The sequence below is a fragment of the Terrapene carolina genome, unplaced genomic scaffold (assembly GCF_002925995.2).
Source record: "Terrapene carolina triunguis isolate 2854851 unplaced genomic scaffold, T_m_triunguis-2.0 Scaffold67, whole genome shotgun sequence".
Taxonomy (NCBI): domain Eukaryota; kingdom Metazoa; phylum Chordata; order Testudines; family Emydidae; genus Terrapene; species Terrapene triunguis.
In genome coordinates this window covers 33,118,376-33,140,688 of record NW_020664418.1, presented here as the reverse complement: position 1 = coordinate 33,140,688, position 22,313 = coordinate 33,118,376, and the positions used below count along the sequence as shown (strand labels likewise).

Below are 22,313 nucleotides of genomic sequence, written 5' to 3'. Positions count from 1 at the left end.
CACCCACAGCAGAGCCCTCCTGGAAGTAGCATCTGGGGCCTGGACATTAGAGGAGGCAAAATTTTGGTTTGTTTGCCATCTAGACAGGCTTTGACATTAAACCACAAAATATGTTCATGGCTGACACCACATCATTATGTTGCACTGATGGAGCATGAAATACACCCCAACACACACCTCATGCCATTTTGCAATGTGATGAGTTGGTCCCAGAGAAATGACTTTTACTAAGTTTTGTGACCGATCATTTTCCCGCCTTTTTTGCTTCTCCCCCTGCCTACGGATCACTGCAGTCAGACAGCGCAGCTCCCCCTTCAGCAGAGGTCATCAGTCAGGAAGTACCTGTTCAGTACTGCTGTTCTTTAATGGACTAGAATTGAAGCTATTAATTCAGGGCTCAAAACTCGGTTACTTACAGTGTTTGGGTTTTTTTTCTTGTAGGTGAATTGATTTACCAGGTGCAGTCGCCAGATGAAGGTGCTCTAGTAACCGCTGCCAGAAACTTCGGTTTCATCTTTAAGTCTCGGACCCCAGAGACCATCACTGTGGAAGAAATGGGCAAACTTGTTACATACCAGCTCTTAGCAATTCTGGATTTTAACAATATCAGGAAAAGGATGTCTGTAATAGGTACAGCATATAGCTTTCTTTTTTTTTTTTTTTTGCCTGTTGTTCGCAAGACACACACACCTAGAGCCAACTTTTAGCTACCAGTGAGAGCTCTAACCTGCCAACTGCCAAAGGAGGCAATTTAGTCTCATGGTTAGAAAAAGGAAGGAAGTGGAAGTCTCAGGATATCTAGATGTCACTTCCTCCTCTGCCATAGACTCTCGGTACCTTAGAGTCATTTAGACTGGTTCTTTCTCCATCTGTAATATGGGGATTATGATACTTTTCAGTTTAATAAAACATTGTGAGATCCTTGGATGGAAGGATGCAAAGTATAGTAGCCGTAGGTTATTAATTGCATTGAATTTTGTTTTCTGGAAATTTGATAATGAAACAGTTTTTCAAATCCATGCATTTTGCTCTTTTTCTCACTCTGTTTCTGTAGAGCACGTGACCGGCAACTATAGGGATTTACAATTAGGATTGATTTATTGGTTTTACATAGCTCTATTAACATTTATCAAAGTGCTTTACAGTAATCAAGCAAGTGTAAATGATCAATAATATCAGCAACTAAATAATAGAAATCTTAAGTATATCTAGAAAAAAAACTTTAGAGTGTGTTTTAAAACTACACCAAAAAATCTGCTTTCAGAATAATACAGGCAGTCCTCAGACTTACAACACAATTGGTTCCTTACAATTGCGTCGTAAATCGGAATGTCGGAACTCGGAACCACAATCTACTCTATTGTGGGACTGAGCGTCGTAAACTTGAAACTTACAGTCATAAGTTGAATCAGGGTGTCCGTGTAGAAGCATCGTAAGTGCTGTTCATCATAATTCGAACATCTTAAATTCGAGGATTACCTGTACTAGAAAAAAAGTTTACTAAGCAAGCTAAGTTTGCAAAGACATGACCAAGTTATTGCCTTTAAAAAGTAAGCATTTGAGAACATTTACCACAGTTTTCCCCTGTGCTTAGAATAGAAAATATTTGTTATAACCATATAGTATCAGTTAAATGCTGACCTTTAATGGTTTCAGCTGAAATTAGAAAATATAAGTAGAAGGGACAAGGGAAGTACGGCTAATTAAGACTCGGAAAAAATTTCAGTACAACAAGGACTAAATGTAAATCACTTAATAATTTCTTCATTTATGACGGAGAGAAAAAGGTGAAGGAGACAAATATGGGAGGATGTCCAAGTGACAGATGAAAAAGATGATGAAGGAAAATTAAGGAGAGAAGAATAGGGATAGAGAATGGAAGAAAAGCAAAAATGAGGGTAATAGAAGACATGATGAAAAATAGGCTCTGGTTTGGTTTAATCTCTTCTGAAAGCTACTTCCCACGTTGAACCCCATTAACTCAGAAAGGAGCTGCACAAATAGGAGCCTGCTAAATAACAAGAAGCAGTTACTTCCTCACAACTGAGGTTCCAACTAGAGCTGGGTGGAGAACAGTAATTCCATTTTGTGGAAGATTTTGACATTTCAAAATTTGATTTGGTTCCAATTTGGAAAAAAATCCAAACATTTTGAAATTCTTCTGGAATGGGCTGTGGGGCACTTTGTCTGGTGGGCTGCTTTGGAGCTGGTGGACTCTGGGAGCCTAGGCTGTCAAGGAGATGTAAGCCTGAGAGCCAGAGTTCTCAGTATCCCACCAGGCAGATGGATAAGCGGGCAGGAAACCAGGCAGGCTGCATTGGAGCCCTGCCTGGTTTCCTTCATAGTTTCACCAAAATTGACACAACTCTGTAGAATGTTTCAATTTTGATGAATCTCCAAATATGCACAAAAAAAGTTTCATTGAATTTTTTCTGATCTACTCTAGTTCCAACACCAACTGTACCTTACATCTCTGCTAGCCTTCCACTTATTAGCCAGGGATCTTAAATAAAGCACTATTAAGAAACCCATCTATTTTTTAAGGAAAAATCACCAAGAGAAACTTGCAAACCTATTAATTGGGTTTTCACATGAAAAAGGCTGGAAATTTTTTTAATATGAGAGAGAGCAAGAAAGCGCTTGCTTAAATTAAGTGGAGCTTGTGAAATTCCCCAGTTCTCGCATAGAAATTAAAACACATTGGAGACCAAAAGTAGTAACTAAAATGTCTTGCATTCCAACTTGGTAAATATATCATTATACACTAGTTCTCATTGAGGATTAGAGGATAAAGCAAGTTTGAAGTTTTTACTGCAAGATGTCTGAGTTATGAGTGCCCCAAAAAGTTTCTATAGAACAGATTTTTAAAAGTGAAAACTACCTTTTTTTAAAAGCCTTGTAACTGAAAAACAGTTTGTCTGATTAACCTTAAACTATTTTTAAAAATACATTCTCTGGGCAGAGACAGCACAAAAGATGTGTTATACAGAAAAAACTTCTTTCAAAATGATAGTTCGATGGTATTTGTGGACGGCAATGTAAATATTAGGCATATAGTGGAAATACTTCAACTATGGTATGTACCATAATGCCACTGTTAATTTGTACAAATCACTCCTGCTATATTGTCCAGTGGGAAACTTTCTCCACCTTGAACTTGCTCAAGACTTACTCCTCTCTAGTCAAGCTAAGCATTTTTTACTGGTTAGTTACATTATGTGGTGCAAATGACAACAGTAAGTAGTTGTTGCACATACTTTAAAAATGTATAAAACTCAAGCTGATTCTGTATCCACCATAATATATTTATAAAATGCCTGTTTTTTAATTGCTCAAGGTGCTCACAAGTGCATTCTGGCATAAATCTGCTTCTTTTCTGAGGCAGAAAACCATCACCAACAATTGATCAGTCCTCCTCTGGAACCCTTCCAGCTCTCATTAATACAGCTGCGCATGCTCTGAGAAGCTATTGCCCTGAGATTACACAGTACTCTCTTCCTGAGTACCCTTCATAATACTATTTGCTATCTTGCTTTTTCCTCAAGGGTTCTGTGCTGTAAAGTGATGTTCATGTTATCGTACTTCATTCCAATAGAAACAAACTGAGATGATGCAGAAGGAATTATCTCATCTGTGTCATTAGAAAATAAAAAGACAAATAGCAGTACTTGTGAAAAGAATTAAGGGAATCTTCATAAATGATTTGGATAATGGCATTGAGAGTACACTTATAAAGTTTGTGGACAATACCAAGCTGGGAGAGGTTGCAAATGGTTTGGAGGACAGGGTTCGAATTCAAAATTATCTTGACAAACTGGAGAAATGGTCTGATATAAATAGGATGAAATTCAATAGAGACAAATGCAAAGTACTACACTTAGTAAGGCCTAATCAATTACATCAATACAAAATGGGAAATGACAGCCAAGGAAGGAGTACTGCAGAAAAGAATCTAGAGGTTAAAGTGGATCACAGACGAAATATGAGTCAACAATATAGTATTATTGGGGGAGGGAAGCTAACATTCTGGGATGTACTATTAAGAGTGTTGTAAGCAGGACATGAGAAGTAATTCTTCTGCTGTACTCAGCAATGATAAGGCTGGTAAGGAGTATTGTGTCCAGTTCTGTGCACCACACTTCAGGAAAGATGTGGCCAAATTGGAGGAAGTCCAGAGGAGAGCAAAAAAATGTTTCCAGGTCTAGAAAACATGATATAGGAGGAAAGATTGAAAAAATTGGGTTTGTGTAGTCTGGAGAAGAGAAGACTCAGGGAAGACGTGATAACAGTCTTCAAGTATGTAAATGGTTGTTATAAAGAAGAAGGTGATACATTGTTCTCCTTAACCACTGAGGACAGGACAAGAAATAATGGGCTTAAATTGCAGCAAGGGAGATTTAGGTTAGACATTAGGAAAAACTTCCTAACTGTAAGGGTAATTAAGCACTGGAACAAATTGCCTAGGGAGGTTGTGGAATCTCTGTAATTGGAGGTTTTTAAGAAGAGGTTAGAGTTTAGACAAACACCCTGACAGGAATGGTCTAGATAATATTTAGTCTTGCCTCAGTGCAGGGGACTGGACTAGATGTCCTATCGAAGTCCCTTCCAGTCCTTCCTCTCTATGATTCTATGAAGACTTTTTGGGAGAATGAATGTGTATAGTAACTACAGATGGGCTGAGAATGTCAGAATTTGGATTTAGATGTAGATTAGTTAGACTAAAGTTCAAGGTTTGGATTTGAGATTTAATTAGGGGTAAGGTTCAGAGTCAGATTTGATGGTAGCAAAATCTTGCAAATGTCTTTTATGATATACTAGCTCCAAATGTTGGAGTTTTGCAAGTCCAGCTGCTGTTGTGAGACTCTGGGGCACAGCTGATGCAGAAACAGAAAAATCTGATTCACAAGCAACACTGATGGAGAGGTTTCAGATCCAGGGACTTGTACCTGTCCCATCCCTCTGAAATTCAAAGGAGTTCAGATTTGAGAGGTTCCAGTTTTTGCCCAATCTCTAGCTGAAAAATGTATCAATATGTGTTCTGTTCATTTTTAAAGTGTACGTGAACTGTACTTAACTCCTACCCAGGTGATGGGATTGTTTTCCGTGTGCTGATTGCTGTACTTTTATTGATATGTTCAGAAAACATCTAACTAGACCTGGTAGGTCAAATAAACATTTGAAGAAAATGAAAGAAAAGTAATGATTTCAGTCTTAATTTCTACTTCTCTTTTCTTTTTCAGTTCAAACCCCAGATGGGCAGATAAAACTTTATTGCAAGGGAGCAGATACTATTTTATTTGAGAGGCTTCATCCCTCCAATGAAGAATTAATGGATTTGACATCAGATCATCTTGAGGTATGTGCACTGATTCAGAAAAGCGCTTAAACACACACTTACCATTAAGCATGCGCTTAGGGACTTAAGTTTAAAGTTAAACATGTGCTTAAGTACTTTCCTAAATATAGATGCTTTTCTGAATCAATACCTTAATAGGCCTTCTGCTCTGAAATGAGCCAGAATTTCTTAAATTTCAGCCTCACCTTGGCTGACCAGAGAGTTAAATCCAGTTAAATGACAGAGCTTTTCGGGTGCACTGTTAACTCCTGAAACAGCTGGTATATTTACAGTGTTTGTAAGGTATCCTTATAAGTCCTTAGAGTCCCTTGTGAAAAGCCAGTGGGAATCTGTGGATGTGAATACAAAGTATCCAGTTTGGTAATATGGTGTTAAAGAAAATAGGTCTCTTCTATTCAGTTTGAGGGTCTAACCTAATGTGAACTTTAAGGGAAACTGTATAAAGCCCTCATTTCCTTCATTTATTTTTTTAGAATTCATGTTCTTTGTAAGTGTCCACATTTAATACAAACCATTCCATGAGTCTTTAAAAAAATACTCCTTTGACATTAAGTATACAGTATGATGGTTTAGTAATATTGGTTACAAACATAACTATTGTTTTCGTCTCTGTAATAGAGCTTTCTTGGCTTTCTTTTAATGTTTTCCAGAAGGCCAACATGTTTTTTATGAAAGCAAGGCTGGAATCGTACACATCTGATCTTTGCAGTTGTTCAAATGTAAAGACCTTGAATTTTCATACTTGCCTAGTAAAGTTAAGGGAATACGTACTTATATATTGATGTATTATGGGTTTTTTTCACATCAGTCTAATTTCCCCTTTCCATTATATTAATTTAATTCCAAAGCCTCATTGTTTTTTCAAACCATTAAATTCTGAGTTTTATCATTCCTGTTTATATATTAATTGTAATAGCTGTATAATAGAAGAGGGGATGTTCAAATATTCACTGAAGATGAAAAAATGTTGTTAGTGAAGCATTGTAAACCATTTGATTTGTTGTGATGAGCTGCAGGGTCAAAGATAGTTCCTGAAATGTTTTTGGTTTTTAACAGTAAAATTGCTCATGATAGATGTTTGACTTTGAAAAAAGTCAGTCATTGAAATTCTAAGATATAAAGGAGGGAATATATTTTGGATAATAAAGGTATCTAATATGCAGTGCAATCTGTCAGAATGTGTACATTTTGAATAACATCATGTATGCAATCATTTTTATATTAAAGAAATAACAGGTTGCCTGTGGGATTCTGCATGAGCCCAGGAGTCTGCACCAGGCAATCCTGATGCAGGATCAGAATCTATATTAATTAACATGAGCTACCAACATATCAGATGATATTATGTTTTCACAGCTTTTAAGTGTTGGGTGTCAGCTTTACATCTGTTTCTCTCTATGATTAGGTTGAAGGGCCTAACCTGTTAACATGTGTATACATATCTATGTGTATTGACCAGTGGTTTCAAATTTGGATGCTGATGATCAGAGATGTGGTGCAACCACAGCTCCCATTCACTCTAAAGCCTTTATTGTCAGCATAACAGATAGGTTGCACCTTAGGCCATGTCATAGAACTATTGTGATTCACATACTGCTTGAGACATTTCTACTCCTATTATCTGGTCCAGTTTCTTACAGTTCTTCCACTGATACCATCCTAGGTACATGGGTATTATGCTTTTAAGATGATGCATTAGTGATAATGTTCACAATGAAATTATTATTTATTGTTTATATGTGGTAGCACCAAAAGCGTGCTAAGTATTTTAGTTAATTGTGCTAAAGAGAGTAGTCTGGGTACGTTAGCTGCCTTTCAAGGTTAAAACTTTCATCTGTTTAACACTTAGGTACCAATTCACATTCAGCTCTGTCTGACTACAACATTTTGCTTATTAACATTGATCCATTTTTTAGATTCGGGACTGGCATTAAAATAATATTAGGCACTCCAATTTCTTGTTAGAATATTTGTGTTTATATAAAAGTTGCCACAAATCATTCAAGTTATTTTTTAAAGAACAAAATCTAGCTATAAGGAGAAAATGTGCCCACAACCTTACCTCAAAGTAAAAGAAACCTGAAGAGTTTAAATCCCCCAGAAACAAGGTTTATGAGAATTTAATTTCAGTGGTATCTTAGAGTACCTTTGCTTATTCACTCCGTAATCAAGAAAGATGTTAACAGAGTGGGAAATTAATATAATGTGATTATGACTAATTTAGTTCACGTTGTTCCGATAGATACTGCTCATCTTTTATTTTTATGTGACAGGAGTTTGCTGGAGAAGGCCTTCGGACCTTAGCCCTTGCATACAAAAACTTGACTGAAGAGCACTTTAAAGAGTGGTTTAAAATACTTCAGGAGGCAAACACTTCACTTGATAGCAGGAATGAACATCTTGCTGCAGCATATGAAGAGATTGAAAAAGACATGATGGTATATTCTAGAGACGTAGCACAGGAAAAACATATTTGCAAAGTGATGCTGTGTTATAGATTGATACTTTTATATGCTCTTACGTTCCTGATGCTGTGCTACAAGCAAGACTGTTATAGTCTTTATATATGTTCATATTCAGTCAATGCCCCTCTTTGTTTAGAAGAATGCTAATGAATGTCTAGGCTAGTTGTGGTTAGGCTTTAAGATATTCAAGGCAACCATTGAGGGGATTCTTCCCCATGGTTAACTGACTCGTTTTAAATACAAATTAACCTGATTTTATTTTAAATTTAAGAAAGCAGCCATTTTCTTTCCCCTAAAACTTTCATCAAGTCACATGCATGTTCCATTTCAGAAAAGACCATCCATGCTGCTTTGTAATCAGAAAGCCAACCTTCAATATGTAATATATACAATTAAAACAATAGAATTTTTTAAAACTTACTCTTGCCTTTACCCTATAAGTTATGGTGACTCCCTTCCTCTGACCACTCAGATAGCTGTTCCTCTCCCATGCCTGCTCTTTCCAATTCCTCTCTTTGTAAAGGCCAAAACCTACTCTTGGATGTGCACTTACAACTCCCATTGTAATCAACGTGAGTTGAATATATGTATCTGAGGGCCATATTTGGCCCTGCTTCTGAACCCCAACTGAGTTTTCCCAATTCCTTTGAAATTCTGCACCCTTTGTTGCCTTGACTGAATATTGATATTTCAGCTTCTGGTCTCTGCAGATTATTTTAAAGGGGCAACACATAAACTACAATTCACATTATGTCCCATTGTGGTATTATACCCATGCCTTCAGTTTCATCCTTGCTTTTTTCCCATAAGGATGCCTTTGGCTGATACTGATATGGAGATATAGTCATATTAAAAGAGCTGACACAGAAACTACAACCTAGAAGATAATTATTCTAGATCTGCTGCTGCCAGCCTGTTGGACAAGAAAAGGGCTTGAGGGACCCCCAAAACCAGGGGATCCCCAGCCAAGATTGCCATGAAATTATGTATTATATAGTTCTTGATGCAAATTAGACTGTAGACTGCCTTTGAGACTTGGGGAAATTTCCATTGCTCTCAGTGGAAGCTGTGAATGTAGATCAAGGGTAGTATATTGTACTAAAGTTTGACTTGACTTGATGTTATCTATGTGTAGATGTTTAAAACCATGTAGTTTATCCTGTTTATATTTCCCAGATCTTAGTTTAACTAAGTGAATTTGCAAAGTTTGTACAAAGTCACTTAAATGTTCTGCTTCCTTACAAAGTTACTAGGTGCTACTGCTATAGAAGACAAGTTACAAGAAGGAGTTACAGAAACAATTGCCAGTTTATCACTAGCTAACATTAAGATCTGGGTTCTAACAGGAGACAAGCAAGGTAATTCATTAATATTGTGTAATTTTGGGGGTAAGTGGGTGGGGTGGGGTGATAGAAAACCCTAAATGCAGTGAGATTTCTACAATCCCCTTGCATGGAGTGCAGGGAGCACATTTCCTTGAACATTATTGTTATTTAACATTTATAAATTATTAATAAAGCACAGCTCTGAGGGGCTTGATGCACATTAAGGCAGAGCAATGAGGGTAACATTGAGTTGTGCATGGGCATGCTGGGAGGACAGCAGAGGTGTGACTGTTGGATCTTGTGGTGAACACCCTCCACCCTGTCAGAGGAGAGCATCTCCAGCAAGGTATACTATAGCCGATGGCCTTGGGGGCAGGGTTCTCTCCACATGACCCTAGTATTTGTTTGGGCAGTGTGCAGGATCCTGGATGGGGGTCATGTATGGAACAGTGAATAATACAAATAGTGTCTTGTAAAGCCATCTAAAAAGTTCTACCAATTGTTTTGGTATTTGTGGATTGAGATTCAGCAGCACAGGATGCATAATATTTTCAGTTGTTAATATCACAGCATGATTTTGGGACCTAAATTCTTTGGATATGGCACTTGCCACAGGTGCGCAGTGGAGAGAAAAAAGCTCTCAAATGGCACATGTGTACTTGAGCATCTTAATCTCAAAAACAAGCTCTACAAAAATATCGTTAAATAGCATATACAGTTTTTTTCTAATGATGACCCTATAGGGGTTTAATCGCTCCGTTTTTTTCTAGTGCACAAGGGTGACTGTCTATGGGTTACTCCTCGTATGGAAGGCAGTGTGATATAGCAGATAGGGCACTGTATTAGGAGTTAGGATACTTGGGTTCTAATCCCTGCTTTTTTCCACTGATCATCTGTTTGACCTTGGGCAAGTTTTTTTTTCTGTGCCTCAATTTCCCTTCCCACTTTGTCTGGCTGGTCTATTTAGAAACTCCTTCGGTCTTTCAATATGTGTTTGAACAGTGTCTAGAACAATAGGGCTTTGATCTCAGTTGGACTCTGAGTACTACTTCACTATAAATAATAACCATAAAATATAGCTCAGAGGAAGGTGCATTTTTAGTAATACATTTATATCAAACCCAGTAATTATGTTAGAGAATTACTCTCATTATGATAGTACTGTACTCTCAATATGCTCTGTTGACATTACAAAATAAATAAGTAATGATTTTAACTACAACCATCCTAAGCAAAACTGACATTATTGTCTCTCAGAAACTGCCATGAACATTGGTTATTCCTGCCACATGCTCACTGACACCATGAATGAGATTTTCATAGTGGCTGGTCACACGGTAATGGAAGTGCGTGAAGAACTCAGGTAAAAAAAACATTTAAAATACATTATCTTATTTTCTTCCTTGCACATAAAATACTCCAGTTATCAGGGGGTAGCTGTGTTAGTCTGTATCCAAAAAAACAACAAGGAGTCCGGTGGCACCTTAAAGACTAATGGATTTATTTGGGATAAATCCGTTAGTCTTTAAGGTGCCACTGGACTCCTTGTTGTTACTCCAATTAGACTTTCTCTCTATGATGCTTTCCCTTTCCTTAAGATTCCATCTGTTAAAGTCCTGTCAGTTGGCATAAAAGTGTGCCAACTTGCTTGTCTGAAGGCAACAAACCAGCGACTTGAGGCCAGTACTCCAGACTGCAAGCTAGAATACTGGTTGTCTCCCACTCTGCATGGGTGAAAACGCCATTGTATATACATAGTCATGAGTTCCGTAGCCGTGACTCACTCCCACTGCTGCCTTCCATATCACTTTATGCTTATGTGTGGAGTGGTTAGAACAAATGCCATTATCACTTCATCTGGAAGAAGAAATGTTAGCAGTTTCTCTAGGTTAGGCACTGTAATATTAATTTGGAGAATAGGAGAATAATTACTGTTAGAAATAGTGCCGACACGGGCATAGATCTCAACCTCTGTTTCTTTCTCTCTCTCACACACGTTTATCTCCTTTCTCAGTGTGGTAGCTGGAACTTCTTGGATGGTACATGTACCTGGCATTATGATTTTCATTGCTGGAAATTTATGCAAATTTCCTTTCTTGGAATAGAATAAATTATTACCACTCACAGCACAGTTGGGAAATACACAGACAATATGCCAACATAATAGATCCTGGTCCTTTCAGTTCTTACTCTTCTGCAGGAAAAGAGCCTTTACTTTTCTTTTTTTTTAATACAGAAAAAGTTGCACATGTATTTAAGTATTGGTCAGTAGCACTAGAAGAATGCATGGTACCAAACTTTCTACAGTGTTTTATTATAATTTTACTAGAATATGGAAAATGCCTTACAGGCAGCCGCATCCTTCCACCTTTTCCAGACAGCGTACTGAATAGATGTGTTTAAAGATCGGTAGGCCATGCCTTTCTCTCCCTTCTACTTTTCCTCAGTGAAGTTTAGAATTTTGTTCCTTCTCAGTTCTCTTATTTGTGTCTCTTTTGCATTTCTATGTATTTTTTTTCTACTTGCACTAGAGCCAAACATAGCAATTTCTAATTTTTTCTGTAATTACCATGGACATAAAATTCTTGCCTATTTTGGGTATCAGACAAACAAGGCATCAGTTTACCTAATTATCCCTTGGTATTTTAGCACCAGCCAAGTGGTTTGGGCATTTCAGTCCCAACCTATTCCTATAACTAATATATCTTCAATCTGAATAATGGGAAACTACATAATACAACAGTTTAAGTAAACAAACAATTTTTTTTTTAGCCTTTTGTGATTTGTGTATTTTGGTTAAGCATTATACATTATATATGGCCTTGATTCAATGAAAATGAGTTATGTTAACATGGGTTCTATTTTTGCATAAACTATTTATGTAGGAATCAATTTGGGTATGAATTGTCGAGCTTGGCGCAGGGGTGGGGGGTGAAAATCACTCATAGAGCATTAGGCCAGGGTTCAAGCAAGAAAGCAGTGTGGGAACCAAATATGGACATGGTGAAACAGAGTAAATGATTCTTCCTTTTTAAAAAAATCTTGGAAACATGGAAGATAGGCAGAAATGAGGTACAAATGTGTACCATGGTTTGCATAGTCAAAAGATTGTCAAAAAGTTGGGTGATGTAGTTGCATTGTGCAATGTAAATAACTACATATCCATATGTGATTCCAGTTATCAAATGGTGTAGAAGAAAAGCTTTAGTTAACAAAAGGCAGTGCTGCCCTCGGATATGTGAACCCATATGAATTCCACCATGTATCTGAGAGCATCACTGAATACAAGTAAATCCTGGCTTGCATTTTACCCTTTTGGGAATAGGCTACTGATGAAGGAAAGCAGAAATTGAGTCAGTAGTACAGACTGGAAAAGGACTTAATTAAACAGGAAACCCACAAATACTCATATTTGTTTCTGAGAAACACATCTAGGAAGTCTGCATGCACAGTATATTGTGTCACTGAAGCTAAAATATATGTTTAGAGAATGGAGAGAATTATCTATATAAACTTTCTAATAGAACAAGTGGCCTATCACCTCCAACTTTTAACTCTTTATGTAGGTAGTGGGTATTTCCTGCTTTGATGTTCTAAAACAAACTGTCTGATTCTCCCAAGCCAAAGGAACTTAAGAGTTTTAAAATTTCTCCCTCCACTGAAGTTTTTAATACTGAATTTATGATATTATAGTCATTTCCATGACTATATATGGTGATTTTGTAAACACTGTGGTTTGATTTCAGTGCGGGATCCAATAGAAGATGATGCTTAGATCAAAGTTAGTGTTAAGACACATCTTCAGTAAGACAGAAAATGGGTAACAAAATAAGTTATTTAATATGTATATTTTCTGAATTCAGGTTTGTGCCAGTATACAAGTTTTTCTTCCCCCCGAGGACTTTTTATTAGTGGCTTCTTTAGTACCAGTTCCTCTTCTCTGACAACATGCATAATTATCTATTGTTTCATTCTGGTGTCATCTTTTATTTCCTCTGTAAAGCACCTTGACTTTACCCTTATCGTGATTTTGGGATGGAATGCACTGGTTGTCTCTGTGCCATTTTCAGATCAACCGCCAGGTGGCCTTCAAAGAACAAAGAAGACACCCTTTCCCAGGAGACCAACTGCATCACTGCTGTGGTACTCCTGGTCTCCATTGCATTAATAGACATGTTGTTCTGGAAGTAGGCATATAGCACCACGATATCCTGCAAATACAGACTAAATTTGGGTATTTTAAGTAAAAGTATGCTATCTTTTACTGCAGACATTGTAAATAAATAAGAAAATCCTGGACTCTGGTGAGCAGCATATTTATTTTGGTATTTTATGCAGAAGCTGCCTCTTGTTTAGAAAACAACTTATTCACTGAACCAATAATTGAAACTTTTTTCAAAAAATGAACATAGATTTATAAAACATGTCATATTAAACATTGTGATCTGAGCCACAAAGCTCAGATCAGTATTCTGATCTGAACTTCTTAAAAGTTTAAGGGTCTGTTCAGACCAGATTCTTGTAGAGCAACTGTGTATTATTTTTCTAAATCTAAAAAGACAAGCGAATATTAAAAATAAAATAAATTTGAAAAATATTCAAAGCTAAATAGTAAACCATAGTTCACGAAAGGGAAAAAAAGGGGGGAAAAAGCAAACTCAGATTCAGACATTTGACATATCACTGTTCAATAGCAACTGTTTATAATATCTTGGTCAATAATATGAAAATTCAAATTTATGAATAATTCATACATTACTATATAGAACCCAGAAGAGAGATTATTTTCAAAATTCTGTTAATTAGAAGATTTTTAGATAATCCATATCAAAAGTCTCCACTTTAAATTCATCTTCCTCTTCACGTGCCTAAAAGGATTTTTTTGTCATAATATAAAAGCCTGATCCTGCAAAAACTTCAGCATGTATATAATTTTAGGCCTGTGAGTAACCGCTGATGAAGTAAATAGTAGCACTCATATGCACAAAGCTACACACATGGTGAAGTCTTTGCAGGATCAGGGCCTATTAAATGTAATTGCAGGCCCTTATGTCACAGAATATTTCATATACAAAGTCATAATCTAAGGAAAATGTATAGAAATATATGCCATGGTTTCAGGGCTATCTGCACCTCTCTCTCTCTCTCTTTTCTAGTCTCAGAGTGCGCCCTTTCAGTTGTTAGCCTGTGTCTCCCACACTTAGACTGTGCCGTGTGGTATGTTACACTGAGGATCAATTGTACTTACCCAGCAGATCTGACTGGGTTTGACACTAGCTGTTCTTTTCAGGAGTTTGTGGCCACTGGTATTCTGTGACAAAACAGCCTTCTTAAACATTGTTTATTTTAAGAGTAGGAACAAAGCATTGAGAGAAAAAGGATTTTAAAACAACAAACAGTTGATACATGTGTCTGTCTTCCCTAAAGCCCTACCATCCAGTGATAGTTGCCTAGATGGGCCTAACGTCTTCAGACATCTGAGAAGGTTCTTGTGCCAGTCTGGTTTCCTTGAATAGCTCCCCAACAAGTACCTCCTCTTTGGAGAGAGAGAGTCCCTTATAATCCGTTTCCTTTGTTATTGCCTGGCTTTAGCTCTTCTGGACAAAACCAGTTTGGTAGGCTCAACAGGAGGTCCAGCCAGACTCCGCAGAACCTATGGCTCTGCCACTATGCTGTACCAGCCCTCACATATTAGATGAGGGGTTGCCTATATTGACCTATTCTTCCCTTCCTGCTTGTTTTTCCTTATGGTCTGCTATTAAACTAAATCAGTGTATTCATACAATAAAGTATGCAGGTCAACATACACCATTTATAAATTATTACAGAGGAGTCACAATATATACAATGTTGTTGTAGCCCTGTTGGTCCCAGGATATTAGAGGGACAAAGTGGGTAAGATAGTATCTTTTATTGGACCAACTTCCCACAGTGAGAGAGACAAGCGTTTGAGCTCACAGAGAGCTCTTCTTTTCCCAGACCTGAAGAAGAGCACTGTGGAAGCGCAGAAGCTTGTCCCTCTCATCAGCAGAAGCTGGTCAAATAAGATATTACCTCACCCACAATATTGCATGCATACAAAATTTCCAGAAAGTGAAAGTAATTAACCTTCAGAAAAAAATCTCAAATAAAGCAATTGTATGACAATTTTATGAAAAACCAAGAGGAGTTTGCAATAAAAGGACTGTGGGCAAAATTTAAATCTAGGACCGTGACAATGAACATAGCCCACAACTAAAAGGGGAGCCTAATCTGTACAAAGACACTCCAGTAACATCAGGGAACTGTAAAGGCATCACCCTATGGATAGCTGTAGTAGCCGGTGGCGCCACTCCCAGAGGCCAGTTGGAGAGCATGGCAGAGCCCAGCTGAGGGGTTGGTTCAACTGGTTATAGGGATATAGACTAGAGTTATTAACTTATGATCCAAATTTTCACAACATTCCAATATGTTGTTTTTCGGCTATCTCTGCTTATGACCTGGAGTTGCTAAATAAGTTTACTTCTATAAATGGACTTGTATTGTACTTTGTAAAAGGTCACAGTTTACGCTATTCTGAAATTGTATATTTTTTTTGTTTTACAAAATAAAATAAACACGTTGCCCAGAATTCCTGGAAAAAGAATTTCTCCTCATTCTTTGCTCCTGTAAATGTAACTACAGCATTTTCTGTGCCAAACCTATCTTTCCTCTAAGCCTGGAAAATCTTAATACCAAATTAGTGATAAATCACTCTGGTCAAACTCAGATCAAGATTGCTATTTAACTTCTAAGTTATTTAAAAACACTCAAGAATATTGTCTTACCGTCATACCTACACAACCTACTTCCTTAGATTTTAAACACACTACAGCAGTGGTTCTCAAACTAGGGCTGCCACTTGTTCAGGGAAAGCCCCTGACAGGCCGGGCCGATTTGTTTACCTGCCGTGTCCACAGGTTCGGCTGATCGCAGCTCCCACAGACCGCGGTTCACTGCTCCAGGCCAATGAGAGCTGCAGGAAGCGGCGCGGGCCAAGAGATGTACTGGCCGCCACTTTCCGCAGCTCCCATTGGCCTGGAGCAGCGAACTGCAGCCACTGGGAGCCACGATTGGCCGAACCTGCGGACGCGGCAGGTAAACAAACCGGCCCGGCCCGCCAGGGGCTTTCCCTAAACAAGCAGTGGCCCTAGTTTGAGAACCACTGTACTACAGTATCTTCATCACGTAAAAGACATATCCTTCTTGCCTACTGACATTCGCTCTTATGTAATATTAATTACAGCAGAACTGAAATTAGCTCTAAATCATTGTCTGATTAAAATTAATAATAACATATTCCTTTTTTCTTTTAAGGAAAGCGAAAGAACATTTGTTTGGACAAAGCAAAGACCTTTCCAATGGTCATGTATTTTGTGAAAAAATGCAAGAATCAAAGCAGGGCTCAGTCTTGGAAGAAACTGTCATTGGTGATTATGCATTAGTCATAAATGGACATAGTCTGGTAAGTCAGTTTTTTCAGGTTTTGTCCTTTCCTTCCCAACCCAAATAATGTCTGTTTTGTTTTCTAACGATGACGGATTTCTCTCCAAACTCTAAAACGGTTTCATAAGAAAGCTAAAAACAAAGGCTGACATAATTGCAAGAAACAATTAAAAATTACGTCTTAACTTTTGGATGTGTATGGAAGAGAAATCAAATGAGTAACTCTATACAGCTTTTTTTAATAACTGCCATAGTGGAGAAGGCCCCATAGTAAGAACTAGTTCACACAATCTTATCCCTTCTTAACTAGACATAGACCACTGCTATTATTGTTTAAGTACTTGTGTGAGGGGAATATCACAAATCAATGCCAATTAATTAAGGGAATGCAATTAGGCAGATGTAATGCTGTTATTTTTTCCTGATGTTTGTTGTTTGAGAGCACAACCTGACCTTAAAATAATTACTGCACCAAATTAATGTCATTAAGATACCTCCAGTGGGTTTTCTAAATATCAGCATCTTACAGGGATGCCAAAACAATTTGCTTTGATTAGGAAATCTGGTTCTTGTCATAATAGAATAAACTTACATTACTTTAATGTAGTTCAGGTTCAAAATCTTGAACAAGTATCAAAACGATCTTCTGACTCTCTAACTTAAGAGAATTAAAAGCGCAGGCTTCACTTTTGAGAAATTAGCCGCTCATGAAGATACATGATAATCTTTGTACGTTCATATATTTTGATCTTTATTTTCTTTTTAAAAATTGAGAATAAGAATGGTTCTGCCTTCAGACAGTTTCTTAATAGAAAAAGAAGAAGTAAATGGGAATATTGTTTAAGCTTTTCCATAAGATCCACAGCCATTTAAGGTAGTTCTAAGTATGCATGGCTCTCTCCAGCTGCATTCCAGCCATAAGAATGTGTTGCTTTCTACACTGTGAAAGTTATGGAAAGTTGCAGATCTCCGCTCTAGGGCAGATTATCCTCTCCAGCAGAAAGGTCATGTAGTCTGCAGAAACTATTTCTCTTCTATACCCAGATTTGTGGTTTCAATATCATCTCAGAACTGTTTAGCAGCCTGTGTCAAGAGATTAGAATAAGACACTAGCTCAGTTGTGAACACCTCCAGCAAGCACCATCACTGGGATTAAGTGGCACCCTCATTGGCAGTCTCATCAGAGAGCCAAAGGAATGGGAAGAGCAATGGATGTTTGCTGGTTTTGGCAGAGTTTAAAATTAGAATTGGGAAAGAAGATAAAGTTTCTAATTACCCTTAGAATGTTCGGAGATATCTAAAAGGCAACCAGCTCATGCCTTAGCCCTTTCCCCTGAGCCTTTTCAAAGATCTTTTCCCCATTCCTTGTGTATTCTCCCCCCCCCCTAATCCCCATCTCCATAATATCTAAACCAATGACCTGAAGTTTTTCCTCTCCCATGATTTTGAAGAGATCCCTGTCCTTTTCTTGCCTGGGGCTTTCAGAAGGTTTTCTGTCCCTCCTACATTTTAATGGAAAAATTGTCACACAGTAAATGAAACCGCACAATATATGTCAAAATGGGAACATTTTATGCATCTTTCCAGTGACCCTGCTCACATGCCACATACAGTTGGACTAGCTATATGTCAGTCCAAAGGCAGAGGCAGACCACAGAGTTTGGCCAGACTTTATTTAATTGCCAGCATTTTACTGTATCTGAATTGTGAAGAGGCTCCATGGGTGCTGAACCACAAAGATACATTGAGTATCTGCAACTAAACACTTGCAGCAGAGCTGATGATTCACTGGATTAGGCCATTTTAATTTCTCATAAAGTTAGCTGGAAAGTCAAGTGCTGGACTGAAATAACTGTAATGTATCCAATTTTAGGTTATTTCTTCCCCCTTTGTTAATATTTGTATTGAATGTGTAATTAAATCAAGTATTTTACAACAAAATGTAGCTTCGCTTACATTGTGTGTTAGGATTATATGTATACACTTATGAGACTGATTTATTGTGTTTACTGGAGATGTGTAGTATCTTCCACTAAAGGCTTCAGCTGTTTAAAAAAACTTTTGAAATTATTTTATTTAAAAGTGATATATCCTATTTATTATATGCAAAGAATTCTCATTTCCGACCCATCACATCTTCTATTGATTATAGCTACAGTTCCAGTACTCTGATAGGGAATATTTTGTATTCCAGGTTCATGCACTTGAGGCTGATCTGGAGAATGAATTTGTGGAAGTTGCCTGCATGTGTAAAACTGTGATTTGTTGTCGAGCGACTCCCTTACAAAAAGCACAAGTGGTAGAGCTGGTTAAGAAGCACAGGAAAGCAGTCACCTTGGCCATCGGAGATGGAGCCAATGACATTAGCATGATCAAAAGTAAGAGGAAATTGTGTCATAATGTTCAGTTAAAAGCATAAATAGAAATGCCAATAACATGCTGTTTGCCTATCAATGAATTCATATTTCTTCTTCGAGTGGTGTCCCTGTGAGTGCTCCACTCTAGGTGTCGCTGCGTCCCTGTGCCAGAGATCAGAGATTTCTCGCAGCTGTACTCGGTCGGGGGAAGGGTGCGCACAGGAGTCGTCTTGTGCAGCCGTTGGCACCTTCTGTGGTGCGCATACCCCCCACCGTCCCCTCAGTTCCTTCTCAACCGTCTTCGGCTGCAGACGGAGGGTATGTCTACACTACGAAATTAGGTCGAATTAATAGAAGCCGGTTTTATAGAAATCGGTTGTATACAGCCGATTGTGTGTGTCCCCACATAAAATGCTCTAAGTGCATTAGTTCGGCGGACCGCGTCCACAGTACCGAGGCTAGCGTTGGCTTCCGGCGCATTGCACTATGGGTAGCTATCCCACAGTTCCCGCAGTCTCCGCCGCCCATTGGAATTCTGGGTTGAGATCCCAATGCCCGGATGATGCAAAACAGTGCCGCGGGGGGTTCTGGGTACATGTCGTCAGGCCCCTCCCCCTCCGTCACAGCAACGGCAGACAATAGATTCGCGCCTTTTTACCTGGGTTACCTGTGCAGACAACCACGGCAAGCATGGAGCCCGCTCAGCTCAGCTCACCGTCACCATATGTCATCTAGGTGCCGGCAGACGTGGGACTGCATTGCTACACAGCAGCAGCAGCTAACTGCCTTTTGGCGGTAGACGGTGCAGCATGACTGGTAGCCTTTATTGGTGATCTGGGTGCTGGCAGCTGTGGGGCTGGCAGCCGTGGGGCTGCATTGCACCAGCCCCCTTGCCTTTTGGCAGTAGATGGTTTATTACGACTGGTAACCGTCCTCATCGGACAGCAGTGGCTGTCGATCATGGGCACCTGGGCAGACAATGATGGTTATCAGTCGTAGTATGCCATTTTCTGCCACGCGCCCTGTTGGCTCATCGCACGTTAGCAGAGTCGTAGTATGCTATTTTCTGCCAAGTGCCCAGTATTGTCTGCTAAGCACCCAGAAGAGGCCGAGGGCGATCTGGGTACTGGCAGACATGGGGCTGGCAGACGTGGGGCTAGATTGCTACACAGCAGCAACCCCTTGCCTTTTGGGCAGTAGATAGTATATTACGACTGGTATCCATCGTTGTCATACTGCAGTGGGTATCAGATGGTGCAATAGACCTGAAGGCTAACTGCCAAGCGCCCAGTATTTGCTGCCAAGCACCCAGAAAATGCCAAGGGCTATCAGTCATGCTGCACCGTCGTCTTAAGATGTAAAAAATAGATTTATTCTGTATTCATTTGCTTCCCCCCTCCCTCCTGCTAAACCCAGGCTTTTGAGTTCAATCTTTGGGGGGGGCCATTCTGTGTGACAGTTGTTTGTGTTTCTCCCTGATGCAAAGCCACCTTTCTTGATTTTAATTCCCTGTACCTGTACGCCATGTCGTCACTCGCCCCTCCCTCCTTCCCTCCTTCCCCTGGTCCGTCAGATACTACTTTCGCGCCTTTTTTCAGACCAGACGCCATAGCTAGCACTGGGATCATGGAGCCCGCTCAGATCACCGCGGCAATTATGAGCACTATGAACACCACGCGCATTGTCCTGGAGTATATGCAGAGCCAGGACATGCCAAAGCAAAACCAGGACCAGGCGAGGAGGAGGAGGAGGCGATTGCAGCGTGGCGACGAGAGTGATGAGGAAATGGACATGGACCTAGACCTCTCACAAGGCACAGGCCCCAGCAATGTGGAAATCATGGTGTTAATGGGGCAGGTTCATGCTGTGGAACGCCGATTCTGGGCCCGGGAAACAAGCACAGACTGGTGGAACCGCATCGTGCTGCAGGTGTGGGACGATTCCCAGTGGCTGCGAAACTTTCGCATGCGTAAGGGCACTTTCATGGAACTTTGTGACTTGCTTTCCCCTGCCCTGAAGCGCCAGAATACCAGGATGAGAGCAGCCCTCACAGTGGAGAAGCGAGTGGCGATAGCTCTGTGGAAGCTTGCAACGCCAGACAGCTACCGGTCAGTCGGGAATCAATTTGGAGTGGGCAAATCTACTGTGGGGGCTGCTGTGATCCAAGTTGCCAGGGCAATGAGAGACCTGGTGATATCAAGGGTAGTGACTCTGGGAAACGTGCAAGCCATAGTGGATGGCTTTGCTGCAATGGGATTCCCAAACTGTGGTGGGGCGATAGACGGAACCCATATCCCTATCTTGGCACCGGAGCACCAAGCCACCGAGTACATAAACCGCAAGGGGTACTTTTCAATGCTGCTGCAAGCCCTGGTGGATCACAAGGGACGTTTCACCGACATCAACGTGGGCTGGCCGGGAAGGGTACATGATGCTCGCGTCTTCAGGCAGTCTGCTCTGTTTAGAAAGCTGGAGGAAGGGACTTTCTTCCCGGACCAGAAAATAACCGTTGGGGATGTTGAAATGCCTATCGTGATCCTTGGGGACCCAGCCTACCCCTTAATGCCATGGCTCATGAAGCCGTACACAGGCAGCCTGGACAGTAGTCAGGACCTGTTCAACTACAGGCTGAGCAAGTGCCGAATGGTGGTGGAATGTGCCTTTGGGCGTTTAAAAGCGCGCTGGCGCAGCTTACTGACTCGCTCAGACCTTAGCGAAAAGAATATCCCCATTGTTATTGCTGCTTGCTGTGCGCTCCACTATATCTGTGAGAGTAAGGGGGAGACATTTATGGCGGGGTGGGAGGTAGAGGCAAATCGCCTGGCCGCTGATTACGCGCAGCCAGACACCAGGGCGGTTAGAGCAGCACAGCATGGCGCTGTGCGCATCAGAGAAGCTTTGAAAACCAGTTTTGTGACTGGCCAGGCTACGGAGTGAAACTTCTGTTTTGTTTCTCCTTGATGAACCCTCCGCCCCTCCCCCCCCACCCGGTTAACTCTACTTCCCTGTAAACCAACCACCCCACCCTCCCCTACCCTCCCCCCTTCAAGCACCAGTTGCAGAGGCAATAAAGTCATTGTTACTTCACATTCATGCATTCTTTATTAATTCATCACACAACTAGGGGGATAATTGGAAAGGTAGCCCGGGATGGGTGGGGGAGGAGGGAAGGAAAAGGACACACTCCAATTTAAAACTTTAAAACTTATTGCTATGGAAATCATCTAGGGTGGAGTGAGTGGGTGGCCGAAGGCCCCCCCACTGTGTTCTTGGGCGTCTGGGTGAGGAGGCAATGGGACTTGGGGAGGATGGCTGTTGGTTACACAGGGGCTGTAGCAGCGGTCTC

The 22,313-nt window shown here is 40.0% G+C and overlaps 1 protein-coding gene across 1 annotated transcript in view; it reads left to right on the top strand.

Moving 5' to 3' along the window:
• ATP8B4 (ATPase phospholipid transporting 8B4 (putative)) overlaps positions 1–22,313 on the top strand; it is a 165,553-nt gene that overhangs the window by 110,902 nt on the left and 32,338 nt on the right. The window contains exons 15-22 of the mRNA XM_024193909.3: positions 442–630; positions 5,241–5,356; positions 6,007–6,075; positions 7,630–7,794; positions 9,068–9,179; positions 10,404–10,509; positions 16,482–16,629; positions 18,805–18,988. Of these exons, the coding sequence (XP_024049677.1) occupies positions 442–630; positions 5,241–5,356; positions 6,007–6,075; positions 7,630–7,794; positions 9,068–9,179; positions 10,404–10,509; positions 16,482–16,629; positions 18,805–18,988 (1,089 nt within the window). The remainder of the gene's footprint in view (positions 1–441; positions 631–5,240; positions 5,357–6,006; positions 6,076–7,629; positions 7,795–9,067; positions 9,180–10,403; positions 10,510–16,481; positions 16,630–18,804; positions 18,989–22,313) is intronic.